Source organism: Mesoplodon bidens (assembly GCF_964165515.1).
Source record: "Mesoplodon bidens genome assembly, chromosome: 7".
In the NCBI taxonomy this organism is placed as follows: Eukaryota; Metazoa; Chordata; class Mammalia; order Artiodactyla; family Ziphiidae; genus Mesoplodon; species Mesoplodon bidens.
This window is the reverse complement of record NC_138164.1, coordinates 64,995,152-65,021,793: the sequence shown is the minus strand read 5'-3', so window position 1 is coordinate 65,021,793 and position 26,642 is coordinate 64,995,152. Positions and strand designations below refer to the sequence as shown.

The 26,642-nt window shown below is 46.0% G+C and overlaps 1 protein-coding gene across 4 annotated transcripts in view; it reads left to right on the top strand.

The window, feature by feature from the left end:
- Nucleotides 1-25,992, top strand: part of TENM4 (teneurin transmembrane protein 4) — a gene marked incomplete at its 5' end in the record, with an annotated part of 389,850 nt that extends 363,858 nt beyond the window's left edge. For all 4 annotated transcript variants that reach the window (XM_081239120.1, XM_081239119.1, XM_081239118.1 and 1 more), the window contains 5 exons: nt 9,963-10,198; nt 13,828-14,124; nt 15,587-17,201; nt 22,463-22,605; nt 25,228-25,992. In XM_081239120.1, the coding sequence (XP_081095246.1) occupies nt 9,963-10,198; nt 13,828-14,124; nt 15,587-17,201; nt 22,463-22,605; nt 25,228-25,986 (3,050 nt within the window). In that variant the 3' untranslated portion in view covers nt 25,987-25,992. The remainder of the gene's footprint in view (nt 1-9,962; nt 10,199-13,827; nt 14,125-15,586; nt 17,202-22,462; nt 22,606-25,227) is intronic.
- Nucleotides 25,993-26,642: the final 650 nt, after the last annotated feature.

Sequence of the window (26,642 nt, the reverse complement as noted above, 5' to 3'; positions counted from 1 at the left end):
GAAGGCCTCCCTGAATCTCAGGTGAGAGCGCTTTGTTACTCTCCTAGGATTCTATAGAGAAGAGACCCTTCTCTGTGTCCATCAAATAATCCCTGATATGAGTTGATCTTTTAGCTTCAGATAAATCACAAGGATGAAACCTCGCTGTGAACTGTCTGCCTCAATTGTTCTCATGGGCCCTGGGGACCCAAAATGGAGCTTGCAGCTTTGTTGGACTTAGTAAGCATGAGAAAAAAGAAGCCATCACTAGGGAAAGCCTTGCTTGATGTTTTTCCCCAGCCTCCAGATAGCTTTCATACTCCCAAAAGCTTTGACACAAAGTAGTAAAAACAGCCTTGGCCTGGGAGTCAGAGTCCCAAATTCTAGTCCTAACTCTGCCACCCCATCACCATGGCCCTCAAGTTTCTACTCTGGGAAAAGAAAGCAAGTTGAAGCCACGTTGAATGGTGCAGGGCAGTGCAAAGAGCAACAGTTCTGGGGCAGACACACTGGGACCCCTGTGCCTGCTGTACCAGCTCCAACCTGTGTGAATTGGGTGGAGTCACTCTTCTCCGATCCTCAGTTTCTGGGTCTGGGAAATGGGGCTGAATTACAATTCCTGCTTCCTAGTGTTGCTCAGACAATTTCTTTTTCTTTTTTTTTTTTTTTTTACTCTTTCAATTTCCAATTTTTTTTTGAATTTTATTTATTTATTTTTTACAACAGGTTCTTATTAGTTATCGATTTTATACATATTAGTGTAGACATGTCAATCCCAATCTCCCAATTCATCACACCACCACCCCTACGCTCCCGCCACTTTCCCCCCTTGGTGTCCATACATTTGTTCTCTACATCTGTGTCTCTATTTCTGCCCTGCAAACTAGTTCATCTGTACCATTTTTCTAGGTTCCACATATATGTGTTAATATACGGTATTTGTTTTTCTCTTTCTGACTTACTTCACTCTATATGACAGTCTCTAGATCCATCCACGTCTCTACAAATGACCCAATTTCGTTCCTTTTTTATGGCTGAGTAATATTCCCTGGTACATATGTACCACATCTTCTTTATCCATTCGTCTATCGATGGGCACTTAGGTTGCTTCCATGTCCTGGCTATTGTAAATAGTGCTGCAACGAACATTGCGGTGCATGTGTCTTTTTGAGTTATGGTTTTCTCTGGGTATATGCCCAGTAGTGGGATTGCTGGGTCATATGGTAATTCTATTTTTAGTTTTTTAAGGAACTTCCATACTGTTCTCCATAGTGGCTGTATCAATTTAGATTCCCACCAACAGTGCAAGAGGGTTCCCTTTTCTCCACACCCTCTCCAGCATTTGTTGTTTGTAGATTTTCTGATGATGCCCATTCTAACTGGTGTGAGGTGGTACCTCATTGTAGTTTTGATTTGCATTTCTCTAATAATTAGTGACGTTGGGCAGATTTTCATGTGCTTCTTGGCCATCTGTATGTCTTCTTTGGAGAAACGTCTGTTTAGGTCTTCTGCCCATTTTTGGATTGGGTTGTTTGTTTTTTTAATATTGAGTTGCATGAGTTGTTTATATATTTTGGAGATTAATCCTTTGTCCATTGATTCATTTGCAAATAATTTCTCCCATTCTGAGGGTTGTTTTTTCGTCTTGTTTGTAGTTTCCTTTGCTGTGCAAAAGCTTTTAAGTTTCATTAGGTCCCAATTGTTTATTTTTGTTTTTATTTCCATTACTCTAGGAGGCGGATCAAAAAAGATCTTGCTGTGATTTATGTTAAAGAGTGTTCTTCCTTTGTTTTCCTCTAAGAGTTTTAGAGTGTCCAGTCTTACATTAAGGTTTCTAATCCATTTTGAGTTTATTTTTGTGTATGGTGTTAGGGAGTGTTCTAATTTCATTCTTTTACATGTAGCTGTCCAGTTTTCCCAGCACCACTTATTGAAGAGACTGTCTTTTCTCCATTATATATCCTTGCTCCTTTGTCATAGTTTAGTTGACCATAGGTGCATGGGTTTATCTCTGGGCTTTCTATCCTGTTCCATTGATCTATATTTCTGTTTTTGTGCCAGTACCATATTGTCTTGATTACTGTAGCTTTGTAGTTTAGTCTGAAGTCAGGGAGTCTGATTCCTCCAACTCCGTTTTTTTCCCTCAAGACTGCTTTGGCTATTCGGGGTCTTTTGTGTCTCCATACAAATTTTAAGACTTTTTGTTCTAGTTCTATAAAAAATGCCATTGGTAATTTGATAGGGATTGCATTGAATCTGTAGATTGCTTTGGGTAGTATAGTCATTTTCACAATATTGATTCTTCCAATCCAAGAACATGGTATATCTCTCCATCTGTTTGTATCATCTTTAATTTCTTTCATCACTGTCTTATCGTTTTCTGCATACAGGTCTTTTGTCTCCCTAGGTAGGGTTACTCTTAGGTATTTTGTTCTTTTTGTTGCAGTGGTAAATGGGAGTGTTTCTTTAATTTCTCTTTCAGGTTTTTCATCATAAGTGTATAGGAATGCAAGAGATTTCTGTGCACTAATTTTGTATCCTGCAGCTTTACCACGTTCATTGATTAGCTCTAGTAGTTTTCTGGTGGCATCTGTAGGATTCTCTATGTATAGTATCATGTCATCTGCAAACAGTGACAGTTTTACTTCTTTTTTTCCAATTTGTATTCCTTTTATCTCTTTTTCTTCACTGATTGCTGTGGCTAGGACTTCCAAAACTATGTTGAATAATAGTGGTGAGAGTGGACATCCTTGTCTTGTTCCTGATCTTAGATGAAATGCTTTCAGTTTTTCACCATTGAGAATGATGTTTGCTGTGGGTTTGTTGTATATGGCCTTTCTTATGTTGAGGTAGTTTCCCTCTATGCCTACTTTCTGGAGAGTTTTTATCATAAATGGGTATTGAATTTTGTCGAAAGCTTTTTCTGCATCTACTGAGATGATCATATGGTTTTACTTCTTCAATTTTTAATATGGTGTTATCACATTGATTGATATGCGTATATTGAACAATCCTTGCATCCCTGGGATAAATCCCACTTGATCATGGTGTATGATCCTTTTAATGTGCTGTTGGATTCTGTTTGCTAGTATTTTGTTGGGGATTTTTGCATCTATATTCATGAGTGATATTGGTCTGTAATTTTCTTTTTTTGTAGTATCTCTGTCTGGTTTGGTATCAGGGTGATGGTGGCCTCATAGAATGAGTTTGGGAGTGATCCTTCCTCTGCAATTTTTTGGAAGAGTTTGAGAAGGATGGGTAGCTCTTCTTTAAATGTTTGATAGAATTCACTTGTGAAGCCATCTGGTCCTGGACTTTTGTTTGTTGAAAGATTTTTAATCACAGTTTCAATTACATTACTTGTGATTGGTCTGTTCATATTTTCTATTTCTTCCTGGTTCAGTCGTGGAAGGTTATACCTTTCTAAGAATTTGTCCATTTTTTCAAGGTTGTCCATTTTATTGGCATAGAGTTGCTTGTAGTAGTCTCTTAGGATGCTTTGTATTTCTGCGGTGTCTGTTGTAACTTCTCCTTTTTCATTTCTAATTTTACTGATTTGAGTCCTCTCCCTCTTTTTCTTGATGAGTCTGGCTAATGGTTAATCAATTTTGTTTATCTTCTCAAAGAACCAGCTTTTAGTTTTATTGATCTTTGCTATTATTTTCTTTGTTTCTATTTCATTAATTTCTGCTGTGATCTTTATGATTTCTTTCCTTCTACTAATTTTGGGTTTTGTTTGTTCTTCTTTCTCTAGTTCCTTTAGGTGTAAGGTTAGGTTGTTTATTTGAGATGTTTGTTGTTTCTTGAGGTAGGCTTGTGTTGCTATAAACTTCCCTCTTAGAACTGCTTTTGCTGCAGTGTATAGGTTTTTGATCATTGTGTTTTCATTTTCATTTGTCTCTAGGTATTTTTTTATTTCCTCTTTGATTTCTTCAGTGATCCCTTGGTTATTTAATAACATGTTGTTTAGCCTGCATGTGTTTTTGTTTTTTATGGTTTTTTTCCCCATAATTGATTTCTAATCTCATAGCATTGTGGTCAGAGAAGATGCTTGATATGATTTCAATTTTCTTAAATTTACTGAGGCTTGATTTGTGACCCAAGATGTGATCTATCCTGGAGAATGTTCCATGCACACTTCAGAAGAAAGCGTAATCTGCTGTTTTTGGATGGAATGTCCTGTAAATATCAATTAAATCTATCTGGTCTATTGTGTCATTTAAAGCTTGTGTTTCCTTATTAATTTTCTGTTTGGATGATCTGTCCATTGGTGTAAGTGAGCTGTTAAAGTCCCCCACTATTATTGTGTTACTGTTGATTTCCTCTTTTAGAGCTGTTAGCAGTTGCCTTATGTGAGGTGCTCCTATTGAGGTGCTCCAATGTTGGGTGGATATATATTTATAATTGTTATATCTTCTTCTTGGATTGATCCCTTGATCATTATCTAGTGCCCTTCCTTGTCTCTTGTTGCATTCTTTATTTTAAAGTCTATTTTATCTGATATGAGTATTGCTACTCCAGCTTTCTTTTGATATCCATTTGCATGGAATATCTTTTTCCATCCCCTCACTTTCAGTCTGTATGTGTCCCTAGGTCTGAAGTGGGTCCCTTTTAGACAGCATATATATAGGTCTTGTTTTTGTATCCATTCAGCGAGCTTGTGTCTTTTGGTTGGAGCATTTAATCCATTCACGTTTAAGGTAATTACCGATATGTATGTTCCTATGACCATTTTCTTAATTGTTTTGGGTTTGTTTTCCTTTTCTTCTGTTGTGTTTCCCACTTAGAGAAGTTCCTTCAGCATTTGTTGTAGAGCTGGTTTGGTGGTGCTGAATTCTCTTAGCTCTTGCTTGTCTGTAAAGCTTTTGATTTCTCCGTTGAATCTGAATGAGATCCTTGCTGGGTAGAGTAATCTTGGTTGTAGGTTTTTGCCTTTCATCAGTTTAAATATGTCATGCCACTCCCTTTTGGCTTGTAGAGTTTCTGCTGAGAAATCAGCTGTTAACCTTATGGGAGTTCCCTTGTATATTGTTTGTCGTTTTTCCCTTGCTGCTGTCAATAATTTTTCTTTGTCCTTAATTTTTGCCAATTTGATTACTCTGTGTCTTGGTGTGTTTCTCCTTGGGTTTATCCTGTATGGGACTCTCTGCGCTTCCTGGACTTGGGTGGCTATTTCCTTTCCCATGTTGGGGAAGTTTTCGACTATAATCTCTTCAAATATTGTCTTGGGTCCTTTCTCTCTCTCCTCCTTCTGGGACCCCTATAATGTGAATGTTGTTGTGTTTAATGTTGTCCCAAAGGTCTCTTAGGCTGTCTTCATTTCTTTTCGTTCTTTTTTCTTTATTCTGTTCTGCAGCAGTTCATTCCACCATTCTCTCTTCCAGGTCACTTATCCATTTTTCTGCCTCAGTTATTCTGCTATTGATTCCTCCTAGTGTATTTTTCATTTCAGTTATTGTATTGTTCATCTCTGTTTGTTTGTTCTTTAATTCTTCTAGGTCTTTGTTAAACATTTCTGGCATCTTCTCGATCTTTGCCTCCATTCTTTTTCTGAGGTCCTGGATCATCTTCACTATCATTATTCTGAATTCTTTTTCTGGAAGGTTGCCTATCTCTACCGCATTTAGTTGTTTTTCTGGGGTTTTATCTTGTTCCTTCATCTGGTACCTAGCCCTTCGCCTTTTCATCTTGTCTATCTTTCTGTGAATGTGGTTTTTGTTCCACAGGCTGCATGATTATATTTCTTCTTGCTTCTGCTGTCTGCCCTCTGGTGGATGAGGCTATCTAAGAGGCTTGTTCAAGTTTCCTGATGGGAGGGACTGGTGGTGGGTAGAGCTGGGTGTTGCTCTGGTGGGCAGAGCTCAGTAAAACTTTAATCCACTTGACTGCTTAGGGGTGGGGCTGGGTTCCTTCCCTGTTGGTTGTTTGGCCTGAGGCAACCCAACACTGGAGCCTACCCGGGCTCTTTGGTGGGGCTAATGGCAGACTCTGGGAGGACTCACACCAAGGAGTACTTCCCAGAACTTCTGCTGCCAGTGTCCTTGTCCTCACGGTGAGACACAGCCACCCACTGCCTCTGCAGGAGACCCTCCAACGCTAGCAGGTAGGTCTGATTCAGTCTCCTGTGGGATCACTGCTCCTTCCCCTGGGTCCCGATGTGCACACTACTTAGTGTGTTCCCTCCAAGAGTGGAGTCTCTCTTTCCCCCAGTCCTGTCAAAGTCCTGCAGTCAAATCCCGCTAGCCTTCAAAGTCTGATTCTCTAGGAATTCCTCCTCCCATTGCCGGACCCCCAGGTTGGGAAGCCTGACGTGGGGCTCAGAACCTTCACTCCAGTGGGTGGACTTCTGTGGTGTAATTATTCTCCAGTTTGTGAGTCACCCACCCAGCAGTTATGGGATTTGATTTTATTGTGATTGCGCCCCTCCTACTGTCTCATTGTGGCTTCTCCTTTGTCTTTGGATGTGGGGTATCTTTGTTGGTGAGTTCCAGTGTCTTCCTGTCGATGATTGTTCAGCAGTTAGTTGTGATTCCGGTGCTCTCAAAAGAGGGAGTGAGAGCATGTCCTTCTACTCCACCATCTTGAACCAATCTCCTCTTAGACAGTTTCTTTAGACAGTATACATAGAGTGACCAGCATGGGCCAGGCACATAGTATTGCTTAGAAAGTACTTGTTGGATTAATTAATTAACAGGCATTTTGATTTACCATAAGAAAATAACCATATATTTTCACAACCATTTTTCTTCCCAAATGTGGTCCTGTGCCTTTACCAAAGCCCAAAGAACAATAGCGGCTCTCAGTCAAAGAAAGAGAAATCAAGCCCTGGAATTCCTTCCCCACCAAACACCTTTAGCAATGGCAGACCCTAGGTATTTATGCTCTGGCTGGGTTATTGGCAAGAAAAGGTACCAGTTCCAAACCAGCCAGGGTTCTGCCTGACCAAGAACAGCAGTGCGGCTGATGACATGCGGACATCGCATCCTTCAAGCCTGTGTTCTTCCCTGTGGTTAAGAATTGTCTGCTGTACTCCATACGTCTAAGCCGGCTTTCAGCATTTGTCTCAAAAGTTAATGTAGGCCTTCCAGTATTTAGACAACTTTTTAAATTCAGAAGTGCCACATCTCCTCAGTTTTAAAATGTACCATCGATTTAATAACAACTTTTCAGGTGGGGGGGGTGGGGAGAGACACTGCTCAAAATCCATACAAAGACTTAAGACACATTCCAAATTCAGAAACATTAAAACGTGAAAAGGAAAAGTACATCTAAGAATCCAGGAAACGTGGTACCTCTTTTTCTTCTTTGGGACCTCTGCCAAACTCTCCTTTCGTACCAGGCTCAGATCCTCAGTTTTGCAGCCCCCTCAGTAGAGTCTTCGTTAAAAGCTCTTCTGGTTTCATCTTACGTCTGAACTATGGGAAGCAATAAGAAGTAGCTACTAATGAACAGCAGCCTTGGGAAGTCACAGCTCACATTAAATGGGGATCGTTTGAGATGGGCCTCGACAGATGCTGTTCCATCCGAAGTCACCATTAATGGACATATGTAAATTCAGCAAGGAGCAGCTTTAAAAGATAAACTGACACAGGCTTTTTCACTGTTCAAAGGAAGTAAAACACAGATTGTCAGTGAATCATGCATAGCAAGTTTGAGGCAGATTTTAGAATTCTGCGTGCGTGAGAGAGAAAGGGAGAAAGATGGGGGCAAGGGGGTGGGAGAGAGAGAGGCTGATCTGATGCCATCCTAGAAGGGAAGATTCAGTGAGGGTTACCTACAAAAACCACATCCTTATTGCTTGACGTAGCCTAGTATATATCTAGTTCCATCCAGCAAATATTTACTGAGCACATGCAATAATAATACTGATAGCTAATATTTTGAGCACTTACTCAGTATGAAGTATATTTTTAGTGTTTTACATTCATCATCCTTTTTAATCCTCACAACAACCTTCTGAGATATTATTAATATCTCCATTTTCCAAATGAAGATAATAAGGCATCGAGAGGTTAAGTAGCTTATCCAAAGTCACCCAACTAGTTGGGTATTTGGACCCAGACACATAGGCTTTAGAACACATTCTGTTAAGCACTGATCTAAAAGTAAGGGGGACCTATTGAAGGACCATGATCGGTACTAGAAAAGTTCACTCTGACAGGTGTGTGAAATGGGGCGGTGAAGATAGAGGAGAGATGACAAGAGATAGATGTGCCAGTGACCAGCACAGCGCCAGGCACATGCAACTAGTAACAGGTAACATTTACGTAACACGCACTAGGTGTGCAGTACCGCTCTCAGCTCTTCATATTCATTATCCTGCTTAATCCTGTGAGGTAACAGAGCAGTTATCATCCCCGGTGTACAGATAAAGAAACCGAGGCATGAGAGCCTAAGGAATTTGCCCAAGGTCTTGCAGGAAGAGGGCGGCAGAGCTGGGACTTGAACCCAGGCAGCCTGGCGCCAGACTCCATGCTCTTTATCTCTGTGCAATAGTGCCTTTCACGGTAGGCACTTAGGTATTTGAGAATTCATTCACTCACAGAGTGGTGAACCCCGCTCCCCCTCAGCTGCAGGACCACTAATGAGACCAATAAAGAGGCTAAGGGAGGGGGAGGCATTTGTTCCAACCAGAGGAACAAGGGAAGCTTCTGGGAAGAGATGACGTTTAAGCAGAGTCTTGAAGGAAGGGCTTGGGCTAGCATTCATTAAACATAGGGGCAGTGCAGGCAGAAGCAACAGCCAAGGAGGGGCAAGAGGCAGGTGACTGCAGCGCACACTCAAATGTTTCCATTTTTAGAAAAGAACACAGGGTGCATTTTACAGCTGAAATTTACTTTTTCTCCAGAAGGTTCTGTTAGCTAGAAGATGCTAACTAAAATGTTTTAATCAGATTTAAAATTTCAGACTGAAGCCTGTTTTTAAATCATTGTCATATACACATATATGACATACACACACATATATGTATATATGACAGCAATTTAAAACATATATATATATATTTGGCATCCTGTCATTGATATACATATTGTACTTATTTTCACCTTGTTGCAAAGAGTGTTATTACCCTAGTGGGAGCGGCTTAAAAATGTTCAACCCTGTGCTCTAGTAATCCTACATTTAGGAGTCTGTTTTGATTAAATAACCCCAAATGAAGACATTAATTTATCCAAAATGTATATTTTTAATAAAGATATAATTATAAATATAATAAATAAATATAAATATAATAAACATAAATATAATAAAGATATAATTCACATACTATAACATCCACCCTATTAAAGAGTATAATTCAGCAGTTTTTAGCATATTTACAAAGTTGTACAACCATTACCACTAATTCCAGAAATTTTTTTATCGGCCCCCAAAAGAAACCCCATACCCATTAGCAGTCACACCCCATTCTCCCTTTCCCTCACTAATCTACTTTCTGTCTCTGTGAGTTGGCCTATCCTGGACATTTCATATAAATGTACTGATGCATACAATATCTGGCCTTTCGAGTCTGGCTTCTTTCACTTAGCATAATGATTAAAATATATTAACCTGCAGTGCTACCTGTAGTTATGCAAAGCTGGAAATAATCAGAATATCTATTTTAGGGCTCGTTAAATAAATTCTGGTATTTCCAGGCAATGGAATAACATGCAGTCATTAAGAAAAACATTTATGGAAATATTCAACGATATGATACAGTGATCAGTGAAAAACCTCCATAAGCAACCATTTTTCACTGTAAATGTATTCAGAAATATCCTAAAATCTAGGAATATACCAAATTATTTACAGTGGTTTCCTTTGGGTATTGAACTCATGGACCTCCATGTATTTTCCTAGTTTTCTTCAATGACAGTGTTTTGTTCCTGTAGTCAGAAACATAAACCCATTTAAAGACCACACCACTGCCTCTGCTGTACATACACCTCCCTCCGTCCTCCACCCTCCTGAGCAGAGTCCATCCCTCTTCTCTCCCTCAGACCAGGTCCGGAACAGCTACTACATCGGGGCCGACGGCTCCCTGCGGCTGCTGTTGGCCAACGGCATGGAGGTGGCCCTGCAGACGGAGCCCCACCTGCTGGCCGGGACCGTCAACCCCACCGTGGGCAAGCGGAACGTCACGCTGCCCATCGACAACGGCCTCAACCTGGTGGAGTGGCGACAGCGCAAGGAGCAGGCTCGCGGCCAGGTCACCGTCTTCGGGCGCCGGCTTCGGGTGAGCACAGCCTCCAGCAGGTCTCAGCCCCTGGGGGTGGGTGGATCCTGGGGGGAAAGGAGGAGGAGGCATCTGAGAACTGGACTCTTCTTGAAACTGTCCCGGGGAGAAGGTGTTCCTGGGCCTCAGTTTCTTCATCTGCAAAGGGGAAAGTAAATTAAGCGACTACACACAACAAGAGGCTCATGTATCTTTTCAGTCGTGCTAGTGAAACGATCACTGGCTTTGATGTTAGTCAGGCTTCCGGCTTCTATTATTCCCTGAGTGAATTTGGGCAAATCCGTAATCTCGTAAAGCCTCAATTTCATTATCCATAAAATGGGGAAGATCAAACCAATTTACAAGTCGCTACAGGGATTAGAAATAATACATAGAGTGCCCTATACAGTCTGGCACATAATAAGTGGTCAGTAATACCTATTCTAATTGTCCTTTTATTGTTATTCTTATTACTGTTATTGTTATTTCTTTTGCTAACATGTACCAAGAGTCAGTTTAGCTCTTTGGAACCTAAGCCACATTCTCCTTCCAGGCAGAGTTATCCTTCCTAAGACAGCAGAACGACCCCACCACCGTAGCTGTCACTGCCAGGGCATTGGCATCTGCAGTGTGGCATCTCAGAGCACTTTTTAGTGTGTGGATGCCCTGAACCGGCCCTTTTTCTGCCTGACTCCCATGTCTCTATAGTGTGGCCTCTGCCCCAGGGCCAGATTGCCCAGCTTCTTTTCCTTCCAACTTCAGAAAGGAAGGCAATGGGGAGAGTGAAAACAGAGGACCCAGACCTGGCTTTCAGCACAGTGCCTTGCAGACCACAGGTGCTCCATGGAGACTTGCTGAGCTGCAGGGTACCACAGGACTGAGCCACATGCTCCTGACTCCTAAAAGCCACAGAAGCATCCTCATGCAGCACGGCCAGGGCTGTCTTGAGCCCCCTGCCCTTTCTCACAAAGAAAGTTCACTTAAGCCCCTGATTCATGCATGGGATAACCAGGGTCCAGAGAGAAAAGGGATTTTTCCCGATTCACACAGCTGGGCGGCAGTAATGACTAGAAATAGGCACCCTGTCTCATAGTGTCATTCTCACAACAGATACAGAAACAGTAAGTTACTTATTCAATGTCACACAACCAGAGCCCAGACAACAAGGTTTCCTGTGTTCCTCAACAGTCAAGAACTCAAGCAACTATCTAATGTGGGAAACAGCCTTCCACTGGCTCCCCAGAGAAGGCCTAGCTTTCTTTGTTCTCTGTGGGACACCATCCTTGGCTTCACTGAGCCCCCTGTGTGAATTCTCCAGGAGCCCTTCATACACATCTGAGGCAGTGAGCTAAGTAGAAAGTGTGACCAGGGTTTATTCCTGCCTGGGCCACATGTGTAGCCTTGAGCAGCTCCTCTGAGCCTCAGATTCCTCTGCAGAAACCAGATGATATATTTGAAGCATCTAGCCCAGTGCTGGAAGACCCCAGGTGCTCAATAAATGGCAGCAATTAGTGCTATTAGGATTTCCTCTCTGCCATGTGAACTGGACCAAAAGTTTCCCAGGCACTAACTGGTCCCTCTCCGAGCCTGAGATGAATGACACTCCAGTTGGGCGGCCGCATCTCTTGAGTCCTCCCAAAATAAATGGCCACCCACAGTGGCGGCATGTGGAATTAAAATGTTAGCCGGGTGCACCTCCCCATAATGGAGCTCATTTTTTATACAACTGGGAACTTTTTTTAAGAAAGAAGGATGTAAAATAATCTCATTGCTGCCACTGCTGAGCACAGGAAGCATTAGGTCGTTCCCCAGTGAGCTGCTTAATTCAATTTTATTAATTTTGCAGCAGAGGTGTAGATCCTCTTCACTGGGGGTCCTCCAGGAGGTGAGGGGGGTGGCTGGCTTGGTAGTACCACCTTGGGGGCAGTCACAAGGGACCTTCCCAAAGATGCTTTAAAAGGGTCCCCATCACTGTTGGTGGTGCAGACCCCACATCTTCTCCTGCCCTCTCCGCAAAGAACACAGCTTCAGCCTCCAACACCTCTGATTTTTCACGGGAATTGTCTGCCACACTGTTTTTGCTCCTGCAGTTGTGTTTGATTACCCCTGGGAAGGCAACCTTATTTTAACCAGGCCATTCACAGCTAAAGTCGTCTCAGCACCATCATTATAAATCCTGATTTTCAAGGCTTTAGAATTTGGGGAGAAAGGGGAGACACACATGTCTCTACTTCCTCTGAGAATGACCACGATCATTTGCTGTCATTTAATGGAAATAACTGCAACCATTAACTCAGTACCTTCTATATGCCCAGCGCTCCGCTAGGTCATTTACTGAGGTTTCTTCAGTCCTCACAACAGCCCTGCTGTTTCACAGGGGAAGAAATAGAGACTCAGAGAGGGAAAGGCACTGGCCCAAGGTCACACAGAAAAGTCGGTCACAGAGTTGAGGCTGGACTCCTGGCCTGATTCCTAGACTTGAGCCCTTTTCTACCACACAGGGCCCCAGAGGGCCTTTCATTACCTTAATCCATATGTGCAGGTTGGCATCATATGGCCTGCATTGTCTGCTTTCCTCTTGGGCCTTCTTACCTACTTGTCAAACTTAACCAGTAACTAATGGAAGAGTCCGAAAATATGCCCAAATGCCCCACCAGGCCCAGCACCACTTAGAGGGAACCAGCATTCTAGATTCAGAGTACCGGGCAGTGTTTCAGGGACAACTGGCACCCCTAAGGGGTGGATCCAAATACAGAAACAGGCCTCTGAAGTATATTTCGTAACTAAACTGTGAAAAACCTTGGTTTACTGCTACCCCTGTGGAACCCCTGTATTTCTGACTCTGAAAGGAAACTGAATTGTGTGCTGACCTCGCAGCCCAGGTAGAGATCATACAATGGGCTCCTGAGTCTAGAGGAAGGAGCAAAATGTTCCAAAACCTAGGACAGTGTCTCCTGGCAACCCCCAGTCAGAGAAGCCGTCCCAGACTCAAACATACACTGCCTCCCAGGGCCTCCAGGAAGAAGAATATGTCTTGGGAGCTAACTGAGGTGACCAAGAAGCCCAAATTGTGGTGGCAGAGGGCAGGAGAGACCCCAGAGGGGACAGGGAGTCCAAAGCCCTAAGAAGGGCTGGACTTGCTCAGAGGACCACACATCATATGTTGGCACGTTGCGGTGGTGAGAGTCAAATCCAGACTCAGTCACTCACCAGCCATGGGACCTGGAGCCCGTCCCTGACTGTGGTCCCCCTGGTATCAAACACGAGTGCAAACACTGGCACATAATAAATGGGGTCAGGCACTGATTTGCAGGGCCCACGTGGCCTCTCCCTTTTCAGGAGGGAGTCAGGAAGGATCTGCCTTTCTATCCTCATTAGGAGAATCATATTAGGAAATGATGTAATCGTTTCCACTACTCTTCACCCAGCATCTGCATTGTCTTTATCCTCACATCAGCCCTATATACTTGGCATGATTATTCCCATTTTACAGATGAGGAAACTTCACAGAGCTGACAAGGACAGAGCCAGGACCCAAACCCTTGTCTGTTGACACCCACGACCTGTGCTGCCTCCTCTCCTCGGGAGCTTCTCAGACCAAGTTCTCAGTGTCTAGGTTAACTCTCTCTTTCCTCCTACCCCTTCCCCAGGTTCACAACCGGAACCTCCTGTCTCTGGACTTTGACCGTGTGACACGCACAGAGAAGATCTATGACGACCACCGCAAGTTCACCCTCCGCATCCTGTATGACCAGGCCGGGCGGCCCAGCCTCTGGTCACCTAGCAGCAGGCTGAATGGTGTCAACGTGACCTACTCCCCAGGGGGCCACATTGCTGGCGTCCAGAGGGGCATCATGTCTGAGAGGATGGAATACGATCAGGCGGGTCGCATCACATCTAGGATCTTTGCTGACGGGAAGACCTGGAGCTACACGTACTTAGAGAAGGTAGGTGTCTGTCGCCCTCCATCACTGGCCTTGCCATATAGAAGATCCATCACTGTGGCTCAACCCATGGCCAGGCCCAGCCTGCTGACCTCAGTGGGATGGATCTGACCCATGTGGTCTCCAAAAGGAAATGTTCAGGAAAATCCGCATCAGCGTGCCAGGGGGTCCCGGGTGGCGTACGGATGGATTATGGTGATGGGGTGGTAAGTGGGGGGTCCTGGGGCAGGAGAATGTGGAAGTCACACCCAATAGGCTGGAGCTAGACCCAAACACTATCTGGACTTACAGAGCAGGATTTCAGGTCCAGACCCAGGCAGGGGTCTGCTCCCAGGTCTAGGGCTCTTGGTGTGATCTGGTCACAGAGAACAAGGCAAAAGCCTGGGGATTAGTATTAAGCAAGAGGTGCTTAATCCTGAGCTTCAAGTGCTAGGTGTGGCCTTAGTATGTCCCTTCTGCTTCAGGTCAGGATTCAGTTCATCCCAGGGACTTGGAATCAGAAAGGGCCTGAAATCAAAAGTTGGTCCCAAATAAGAGAAAATGCTAACTTTAATGCCCAGATGCCTTGAGACCTTTTATCTACTGACTTATTCCTGAAACAGTCTGTATTTCATGCCCCAGTTCTGATACCCAGATCCTTACTTAACGTTTTGCTCCTGGTCACCTGTCCAGGGCCCAGGCTCTGCTTGATCTGTGATCTGTCTCCCCTACTCTGTGCAGTGTTCACATCTCCTAGAGCAGCATTTTGTGGTAGTGCTAAGAGAGACCTTGGAGGTCATCCAACATACTGAAAAATCCAACCCAGAGGGAAAGAACTTGCCCAGGGCCACACAATGAGTCCATTATTAGAAACCAGGTTTCCCCATTCCCATCACAGCCCACCCCACCCCCGGGTGGGCATATGACCTGTTACCACATAAACAATTATGCAAAACCTTAAATGTCCTTCTCAGACATGTCTTTATCCTGTAGGCCATAGGGAGTCAACGGACGTTGTTTAGCAGGCAGTAGACATTGTCAGGCTGTGTTTTAGGATAATCATTCTTGCCTGAGTAGGAAGATTGATCTGAGAAGGAATCTGGCACAAGGAAGCCAGGAGAGAGGCTGCTGCAAATACTTTAGGCCGGTGCTCCCAACCCCATCCCATGCTGAAATCATCATTTTTGTGCCCCACAAAGGGGCAAACAGACAAGGCTGCTCACTATAGGAAGGCAAATGGCCTGAGTGTTCTGGGGCCCCAGGCCCTGCCAGGGTCACGGGCAGAGAGAAATTCTTGTCTTAGCACATTTGTACCCCATTGCAATATCCTAGGGCGCGCTGGTTGAAAAGCTCTGGTTTGGGCATAACTTAAGAGAACCACCAGCTTCCTTGACCTTTCATTCTTTTCCTTTAAGTCTTGGGCTCATAGACCACCCCTTCCTTCCCAGCACCCTCTTCTCATCTCTCGGTTTTCCTTCCCCTCCAGTCCATGGTGCTGCTCCTTCACAGCCAAAGGCAGTACATCTTTGAGTTTGACAAGAACGACCGCCTCTCTTCTGTGACCATGCCCAACGTGGCCCGGCAGACGCTGGAGACCATCCGCTCAGTGGGTTACTACAGGAACATCTACCAGCCCCCCGAGGGCAACGCCTCAGTCATCCAGGACTTCACTGAGGATGGGCACCTCCTCCACACCTTCTACCTGGGCACCGGCCGCAGGGTGATATACAAGTATGGCAAGCTGTCCAAGCTAGCCGAGATGCTATACGACACCACCAAGGTGAGCTTCAGCTACGACGAGACCGCCGGCATGCTGAAGACCATCAACCTACAGAACGAGGGCTTCACCTGCACCATCCGCTACCGTCAAATTGGGCCCCTGATCGACCGCCAGATTTTTCGCTTCACTGAGGAAGGCATGGTCAACGCCCGCTTTGACTACAACTATGACAACAGCTTCCGGGTGACCAGCATGCAGGCCGTGATCAATGAGACTCCGCTGCCCATCGACCTCTATCGCTATGACGATGTGTCGGGCAAGACGGAGCAGTTCGGGAAATTTGGTGTCATCTACTACGACATTAACCAGATCATCACCACGGCGGTCATGACCCACACCAAGCACTTTGACGCATATGGCCGGATGAAGGAAGTGCAATATGAGATCTTCCGCTCGCTCATGTACTGGATGACCGTCCAGTATGATAACATGGGGCGAGTCGTTAAGAAGGAGCTGAAGGTGGGACCGTATGCCAACACCACCCGCTACTCCTATGAGTACGACGCCGACGGCCAGCTGCAGACGGTCTCCATCAATGACAAACCACTCTGGCGATATAGCTATGACCTCAATGGGAACCTGCACTTACTGAGCCCCGGGAACAGTGCACGGCTCACCCCGCTACGGTATGACCTCCGTGACCGCATCACCAGGCTGGGTGACGTGCAATACAAGATGGACGAGGACGGTTTCCTGAGGCAGAGGGGCAGTGATGTGTTTGAGTACAACTCAGCGGGCCTGCTCATCAAGGCCTACAACCGGGGTGGTGGCTGGAGCGTCAGGTACCGTTACGATGGCCTGGGGCGGCGGGTGTCCAGCAAGAGCAGCCAGAGCCACCACCTGCAGTTCTTCTATGCAGACCTGACCAGTCCTACCAAGGTCACCCACCTGTACAACCACTCCAGCTCTGAGATCACATCCCTCTACTACGACCTGCAAGGACACCTCTTTGCCATGGAGCTGAGCGGCGGAGATGAGTTCTACATAGCCTGTGACAACATCGGGACCCCTCTTGCTGTCTTCAGTGGAACGGGCTTAATGATCAAGCAGATCCTGTACACGGCCTACGGGGAGATCTACATGGACACCAACCCCAACTTCCAGATCATCATTGGCTACCACGGTGGCCTCTATGATCCACTCACCAAGCTCGTCCACATGGGCCGGCGAGATTATGACGTGCTGGCTGGTCGCTGGACTAGCCCAGACCACGAGTTGTGGAAGCAGCTTAGTAGCAGCAATATCATGCCTTTTAATCTCTATATGTTTAAAAACAACAACCCCATCAGTAACTCTCAGGACATCAAGTGCTTCATGACAGGTGAGGATCAGGGCTCATTCAGAGGGCAGGAACCACTATCACTCTGGTCATCTGAAAAGACAGTCTTCCTTGAGAAAGCTGGTATGGGGTAATGGGAGATATTGACTTCCTCTTAGAGCAGCATTTTCCAAAGTATTTTTGAAGAAACACTAGTTCAGAGAAATGCTTTGGAAAAACTGGTTTTGGCATCAAATCAATTTGACAGGGCAACTACCGTTCTTAAATTTTCACAATACATTGCAGCTTATGAAAGGCTCTGAGAAGTCCTGTAGTAAAGAGAACTGTTTCATATATTTACCCACTATTTTTCCAACTTATTTGACCATGAAACCCTAATATTTCACTGGATACATCCCCTGGAATGTACTTTGAGAGTTTCTGACCCAGCAATCAGGCTGGTTATGAGTCCCTGATAAGTTGAATGAAGGTATGACAAAAAAAAAATAAAGAAGAATTCAGTTCTCTTATTTGGGATGAGGTGATGGAAAATTCAGACTTTGGCAACAGACAGAACTAGGTGAAAGATCCATCATTTCTAAGCTATGACAGTCACAAAATTTATTTAACTTCCTCTGAATTCCAGTTTCCTGATCTATAAATTGAAGTTAGAATATCTACCCTGACTCTGGTAAGTTAAATATGCATATTGTAAATCCTAGAGCAACTACTAAAAGATAAAGCAGAGGCACAGCTTATCAGTCAATAGTGGAGATAAAATGAAGACTAAATTAATAATCAAAGAGGGTAGGAAAAGAGGGAGAAAAAGGAGCAAAGAACAGAGAGACAAATAGGAAATAAATACTTACCTGATAGGATGGTTGCAGGGGTGAAATGAGATACATTTTATAACCTGCCTAGCACAGGGCCTGGCTCTTGTTGGTTCTCTTTCCCCTACCGTCTGATTTTAAAAGTGGGCTTTGGTCTCCACTACCGTGAAACCAACTTGAGTATAAAATGCCCCATAGGTCACGCATGCCAGAAATGCCTCTAACAGCCTCCTTCCAGCAAGCAGCCGCTGCCAGGCCAGTCACAGAAGACCTCAGGAGTCAGAGCAGCTCTGGGGATTCAGGTCTGGATAAAACCAGCACCTGTTATAGAACAGAGTTCGTGGTGGACAAAAGTTGGGCGTGACAACTTGCAAACGTGGTCATCTCCCCGTCTTTTGTCCTGTGACATAATCCTCCTGCCCATAGTTTAAGGCAGTTTCCTTCATTCAATAAGGGCCCCCTCTGTGCAGCCACTGTTTTAGGCACTGGGGATAGAAAGATGATCCCTGCCCTCCAGGAGTTCACCTCGCAAGAGGCCAGACAGACAACTGCTGTCCAGTGTGAGGGGCCCACGGCGGAGGCTTGCGCTGACGGCCAGTGAAACAGAGGAGACACAGCTGGTTCTACCCAGGGAGCAGCTGGCGCGTGAGGTCCGCTTACGAGTGGACATTCGCCAGGTAATGGGAAAAAAGGCGATCCAGATAGAGGGGACCGCACGTACAAAAGTGCGGAGAGGGCAATGTGTACAGCCCCACGTGAGTGCCCCTTAGGGACGTGGTGGCTTCCTGGCCCCCAAACTGGGGTGGCCCAGTCTGGACCTGTTTCTGCTGACAGAGGAGTCGTCTTTCAGGGAAGAATTCCAGATGGTCATGTCGAGAGCAGGAGTCCCAAGAGTGGGAAGGAAGAGAGGACACACTGGTGAGCAGGTGCGATGAAAACATCCTTGGGGCCTGTGGACGCACAGGAATATCTCAGCAAGGTTTCACAGCGTTCACCGTACTCAGCTTGCTGCCAGCCCTAGAAAAACTTAAGCGATTGAGAGGACATTTGTCTTACATCTGTCTGCATTAAGCACACCCCCTGTCTCATCTTCCAATGAATTTCCTGTGAGATGCCTTGGCAGGTTACTGTAGCTGAAGAAAAAAACATTTTACTACTAAAAGCCAAGATACTACTAATTCTCACTAAACTTGACCATTTAGCTTCCACGTGGGCTACATGCAGCCTCATTCACATCCAGCAACAACAACAATAAAAAGGCATCTCACCTTTTTCCAAAAACAGGATAGGGTCTTAAGCCTATAATACTGGAGCGGCTTATGTCACATGACAACCCTTGAACCAACCAGCATGGCTGGGGAGATAGAATGCACTGATTGGCTTAGCCTAGGTCACATGCTTCAATGTTAAGCCCTTAGGTGGAGTCAGCGTCCCTAAAAATACAGTTTTTGGGATACCCCAAAAAGAGAGAGAAGGCAGAATGGGACACTAGGAAGGCAACTTAAAAATGTCCACCACTGATCCATCATATACTTAACCCTCACTTGTAGCCTGTGTGATGGGGACCACTGACTCCATTTACAAAGGCGGAAAGTGAGGGTCAGAGAGGTAAAGTAACCCGCCCAGGAAGGGGTGGCAAGCCTGGGGTTAGAACTCTGCTGTGTCTGACTCCAAAATCCTCATTCTTAGAGATTTGAATTCCCTCTGTAAAGTGCAGAGCTGTGTGAAAGGGATTATTATTTTTCATCACTGTCCCAGGCAGCCACACTGAAGTCTGGGACGAACGGATGAGTAAAGAGCTTTTTAACTTGAGGGAAATGTCTACCTCTGATGTCATAGGAAAGAAGAGTAAAATTCCCAACTCTTCAGAAAAGCACAGTAGAAAAAGCAGTGAATAAATCAATTTTCAGCATTTTTCCTAAAGACATAATGAGAAAGTTTCCCACCTTCCATCACTCGTAATTAAGGCCCAGGCCTCTTTTCAGCTCCCTGGCTTCCTGGGAATTTGCAGTATTCCTGATAGAAGCTTTACTTTGCAACTACAAATTCAGATGCAAGTTCTCAGCCTCAGGCAAAATGGCTTTGTAGGGGTTTTTTCTTTGTCCCCGTTCTGTTTGTTTTAATTTCCCAAAGAACCATCTACCAAGATTCAGAGAATCAGAGATACTTAGAAACTCAGTGAGGAAAGGGACTTTGGAGAAAACTGGTCCAAGCACCTCACACTACAAAAGAGGAAATGGAGTTCCAGGCACGTGGAGGCTTGGGTTTGAGGAAACACAGGCAACCTTCTGTGAGCCAGGCACCAAGCTGGACACTTTAAAATACATTAGATCCAATCATTTATGTAACAAAACAGAACAGTTCCTGCTCTATGTTGGCTGCCCCAAAGTGGTAACACTATTAGTATTCTTCTCCATGACTTGGTGAAAAACATTTCTCCCATGAATTTGCAGATAAGGAAACTGAACCTCAGAGAGGTTAAGCTAAGATCACACAGTTCGCAAGTTGGGAGCCAGAGTTTGGACCTGAGTTTTGTCTTGCCTCACCATGTTCTTTCCCTTTTATGATCTTTCTAGAAGTAGAATCTGGGTTTCCAAGCTTCCTTTTCTACCACCCCTCCATGTCAGAACCTCCAGGCTTCACACCCAAGAGAGGGGCTCTGGAACATTGAAGAAACAAAAACCAAAAAAAAAAAAAAAAAAAAAGAAAAGAAAGAAAAAGGCGAACGAAGTTCTTGAATGGAAAGGCAATGTGGGATGAAGTTGATGACCCCCCAAATGGCACTCCCATCACTGGGATGAACTCAATTCCACAAATGCCTGGGCCCTAAGAACCTCCCTGACCAGGGATCTGTCTGCTTTGGAAGAAGCCCAAAGCAGGCCTGAATGCCCACCACCCAGAGTTGCTGGCTCAGAGACTTAATTCCAAATCCTGCCTTCTCCTGACTTTGGATTTCAGTCTCTAGTCAACAACTGCTTTGGCATCTTCAGCTGCCCCTTCCCAAGGAAGGCTGAGCCATGCTGGGACACAGGCTTTCTGTCTGTCTCCTGTAGACCCCAAATCACCTCCCACCTGCCATCCCAAGCTCCTCCTTCTCCAGCTGCCATTCTCCTTTCTGGTTCTCTCTCTGCCTTGCTGAACTGCTTTCTGGTTACCCGAACGCTCCCAATACTCACCTCCCCTCTCCAGGCCTTGCCTTATACAATGGCCTTTGCCTTCATCTCCATCGAAGCCTGACAAAATTTACACAGCTTTCACTGCCTGGCTTCAAGGCAACCTTCTTCATGAAGACTTGTCAGTCTGTGGAACTGAAAGACTTCTGCCCTCCTCTAGGTGTTTTTTCTGTGTCAAGGTTATCCATGTCCATGTCTCATCTCCCCTTCAGGGTCCTGCGTGTGCAAGCTGAGGATCTGTGACACCAGAGCTGGGCACATAAAAGACACTCAGCAACAGAGGGCCAAGTAACTGATGACACACTTTCCATCCTCTTTCTTTTCCTGAAGTCTTGGCTTCCTGATTCCACTCTTCAGTGAGCCGGTTGCTCATGACAACATCCCACCTTTCCCTATACCTAGTATTTTATAATTAGTAACCCCCAGGAATATTATAAAAACCAGTAAATCCAACGCCTATGGGGCTAGATCCTCAAGTCCAATATAAAGACTGGAAAATGAAGGCACAGGGAGCTTAAGTGACTTCCTTAGGCTCCCAGAGTAAATAAAGTCAGGATCAAGGGGAAAAAAACTTCGATCTTTGGTCAGGCCACCTCCATGCCCAATGCAATTTAGGCCTGAGGCTCTAATCTCTTCAAAAAGGAGAAAGGAGGAAGAGTTTGCTTCTTCAGTGAATTTTCTCTTTGAAAGTCATTCATTAAAACCTTTCCTTTTGGGCTTCCCTGGTGGCGCAGTGGTTGAGAGTCCGCCTGCCGATGCAGGGGACACGGGTTCGTGCCCTGGTCCGAGAAGATCCCACATGCCGCAGAGCGGCTGGGCCCGTGAGCCATGGCCGCTGAGCCTGCGCCTCCGGAGCCTGTGCTCCGCAACGGGAGAGGCCACAACAGTGAGAGGCCCGCGTACCGCAAAAAAAAAAAAAAAAAAAAAAAAACTTTCCTTTGGGGTTGGTTGTCCTCTGTGTCTTCTGTTGATGTTGGGGCTGGATGTGGAGGAGTGTTCATCCATCAACAGCTGCCCCTGGCTACGAAGCTGAAGGTCCTCGGGGTAGAGTGACAGTAGTAAGAGGAGTCTGGAAACCCAGGTTCTACTTTGGTGACATCTCTCTCAGCTGCATCCCTGGGAGGGGACACTAGGTCCCAAGAGCCATGTTCAGCTTTCATACCGTGAAACAGTTTCCACTATGCTTGTTGACTCTCCCCCCAGCAGCTCTCCAGGTCCTCACCCCGCCCCCCTGCAGCCTAACTCTAGGCTGCTTTCTTGGGATGTGTCACTCTGAGGTCCACTGACTCCGTGGGGCTGTTTCTGCTTCTCTCCCACCCAGATGTCAACAGCTGGCTCCTCACCTTCGGATTCCAGCTTCACAATGTGATTCCCGGCTATCCCAAGCCAGACACGGATGCCATGGAACCATCCTACGAGCTCATCCACACACAGATGAAAACTCAGGAGTGGGACAACAGCAAGGTAATTCACACACATGGCTGCCCACCCCTCAAGCCATCCAGACTTTACAGGAATGGGTCCCACCAGCTTTTCAGGAAAGCCTAGGCCAATGATAGAAACCAATGTGGTACGTCCACTGTGCCTGCCAGAAACAGTTCAGCAAATACTTAGTAACCCTGCCACTGGCAAGTCACTGTAGACCCAGCTGTAACAGCACGTAGGCCCTCACAAGCCAAATTAAGGACTTTTGTCTGTTACACTGAGTTTGGAGTTCCACACAAAAAAATGAGCCTTTGTCCCAACCCAGAACAAAAGTACAAGGAGGGAAGGTGTGTTCGAAATACAAATGTGACATTTTCTGAGCACCTCAGCGCACCTGGCCTATTCTACATAAATTAACGCACAAATATCCCTTGGTATCGTTGTTCTCATTTTACAGACTTCATGCCTGAGGCTTTCGAATGCCACACAGCAAGGATGACGTAGAGCAGGATTCAAACCCAGATCTGTCTGTAGGTGCTCAAAAAAATGTTACTTTCCCCTGTCTTCCATTTATGACCCAATTTCAAAGACTCATAGAATTTTATGGCTATAAAGATCCTTAAAAACAGTTTCATTCCACCCTCTCACTTCAGACATCCATTTGCTCATTTCTTCCCACTGCCCCCCTCTTTCATAAGATCTGTGCTAGGAGCTGGCTCTTCCAGGCCCCAGGCCCCGGGAGCCCAGTGAATGCAGGAAAGAATCAGGCAGAGACCAGGCCTTCCAGGGGATCCCTGACCAGGGGGACAAGAGACTGAGGAGGAAATCAGAGTTGCCAGATGGCATACTGCTGGCGATCAGAAACTTACACATCCATATCTCTTACTCCAGTCGGATTCCATTAGGCCTCAGCCTAGCTGTTTCCTTCCCCTGACCTCTGGAGAATGTGATTCTGCACCTCTGTGCTCCGGTGGCACCTATAGCTTCCTCTTGCTAAGCACTCACAACACTATCTTTTCATTCCTGTTTTCTTCCCTGTATCTCCACTAGACCCTAAGCCCCAAGAGGGCAAGTACTGGGTCTTATTTGGTACCCAGCGTACCACCTCGCACATAGTAGGTGCATGGAAAACTTTTGTTGAATGAACAAATGGTTGAAAGAAGTAAACAACCCTGTGAGTTCGGCCATTTCCCCCATTTTACAGATAAGACCAGAGTTGAGAGAAACTTGTCCAAGGTGAGCTGGAAAGGTGATGAGAACCCAAGTCTGTCTGATCACGAAGCCCGTCCTCTCTCTGCGGCCCTAGCCCCCCCCACTGCCCCTCTCCAATCCCCGCCATCCATCCCTCCAGGTACTGCCCAGCTGCCCACAGCACTGACTGTTCTCCCAGGGCCGCTTCCAGCCACTCAGCTGCACCCCCTACCTCCAGGCTCCCTTCTCCACCCCCTCCCAGAGCCACAGTCTCTGACGGCCCGTTTGCCAACCTTGCCTGTCAATGAATTATTGATTTCTGCCCTTGGCACGCATTGGAGATCTTTGTTGTTGAGCACTCCAGCTTCCGTGAAACTCTAGGAAATAATTGTTCACAGACAGGGTTCTATTAATTATAAAGAGGACTTAATTTCAGTGAGAAACCGATGGACCTTTTTCTAAAGCCATTTCTCTAAGTTGCTGATAAGGCCCTGGGGCCTGCCTGAACGTGGCTTCCAACCTGTCCCCCAAAGCAGCCAAGAGCGGGGCCACTTGAGGAGCCCCCAGGAAGCACTGTGCGGACAGAGGCCCGCCTTGAAAATCATTTCTAAACATGGCAGAGAGCAATACAGCAGGCTAAGAGGGTTTATGTAAATCACTACTTTTCATCCTACTAAGTCTTCTTGTCAAGAGTGCATTCCTCGCCATTCCTGCATCTAACATCATCCCCTCATCCTCCAAGTCCCAACTCAAGCGTGAGCCTGTCCTTGAACCCCATCTCCTTCACCTTGCTTCTCCGCCTCCAGGCTGAGACACCCTGAGCCGTGATTGCTCCTCCCGACTCCAGCAGCCCTTGAACTGAGCCTCTAGGATCAGACAGACCAGGGTTCGAATGTTGGCTTGAATACTTAATAGTCTGTGGCTAGTACTTACTAGTCTGTATGACTGTGGGCCAGATACAACCTCTTTGAGCCTTAGTTTCCTTAGGTGTAAAACCAGAACAATAACAGTCCCTACTGTATAAAGTTATTGTGAAGATCCAGCGAGATAATGAATGTGAATTATTCAGCTCAAAGACCACGACGTGTTGGCTATAGCTGTTACTATTGCTCCTCTTAGACCACCACTGATCACATTTGATTGTAGTTATTTGTTGCCACATCTGTCTTTCCCCACTAAACGAGGAGTTCTTCAAGGGCAGGGATGATGTCTGATTCATTGTTGTATCTCCCGTGCCGAGAAAGGGACTGGGCACCGAGTAGATGCTCCCTGAACAGCTTCTGAATGGAAGGAAGGGTGAATAGATGGATGAAGGAGGGCTGGGTGTCCTAGTGGTCAGCAGTAGGGCTAGATGCTACAGGTGAATACATTTGTATAGGTTTGACTTTTAGTCATGTAAGCTGCTTCTCCAGGCCGTTGGAAGTTTTTCCCCATTTATCTCACTCTCTCTCTCTCTCCCCCCACCATCAGTCTATTCTCGGGGTACAGTGTGAAGTGCAGAAGCAGCTCAAGGCCTTTGTCACCCTGGAACGTTTTGATCAGCTCTACGGCTCCACAATCACCAGCTGCCAGCAGGCCCCAGAGACAAAGAAGTTTGCATCCAGTGGCTCAGTCTTTGGCAAAGGGGTCAAGTTCGCCTTGAAGGATGGCCGAGTGACCACAGACATCATCAGTGTGGCCAACGAGGACGGGCGGAGGGTGGCTGCCATCTTGAACAACGCCCACTACCTAGAGAACGTGCACTTCACCATTGACGGGGTGGACACCCACTACTTCGTGAAACCAGGACCTTCGGAAGGCGACCTGGCCATCCTGGGCCTCAGCGGGGGGCGGCGAACCCTGGAGAACGGGGTCAACGTCACTGTGTCCCAGATCAACACGGTGCTCAGTGGCAGGACTAGACGCTACACAGACATCCAGCTCCAGTACGGGGCGCTGTGCTTGAGCACCCGCTATGGGACAACACCGGATGAGGAGAAGGCACGGGTGCTGGAGCTGGCCCGGCAGAGAGCCGTGCGCCAGGCCTGGGCCCGCGAGCAGCAGCGACTTCGGGCAGGGGAGGAAGGCCTGCGGGCCTGGACAGAGGGCGAGAAGCAGCAGGCGCTGAGCACGGGGCGCGTTCAAGGCTACGACGGCTTCTTCGTGATCTCGGTGGAGCAGTACCCGGAACTGTCAGACAGCGCCAGCAACATCCACTTCATGAGACAGAGTGAGATGGGCCGAAGGTGACAGAGAGGACCATGGCCGGGACTTCTTGCCAAAGACAGCTACTCTTTTGTGGCCGCGTACCTGACTGTGTTGTACTTAAAAAAAAAAGAATCCTTCTTTTAACAAGTGCAGAAAGCAAACAAACAAAAAAGATACTGGTTGCATTCTAATTCATGCAACATCCTTTTTTTTTAAGAAAAGAAAAACACAAATTTGGCCTTCACACATTTTTTGCAAAGAGCAGAAGGTATTTTTTTTCCATAGTGTGATCACAATGAAAACTTTCTTGTCTTTTGTTCCCTTTTCCTTGAGAAGTTCTCCTTGTTGTTTGGGGTACATTTCTCCTCACTGAGATGCATCTCCTGGGGTGTGTCCTTGTCTGTCCCCAGGTACCCAGTGTGATGTGAGTGTGCTAACTTGTCCCATGTGCAACTTTCTCTTCCATGGGGGTCGGGCAGGAGGGAAGGGTGCGGAGAGTAATGGGCCGGTAGCAAATTTCCGAGGGGGCCTGGAAGGAGCGTCTGCAGGACCTAAGGATCTTTGGCTAAGCTCCCGCAGACAAGTGGTAGCTTTTTTACTCACTGTGTTCCATGCCTCCAGAGGACCATGGATGGTTCCATCTTCTCTGGAGAATTTCATGATCTCACAGCACCTTTTTCAAGCTGCCCCAAACTCCT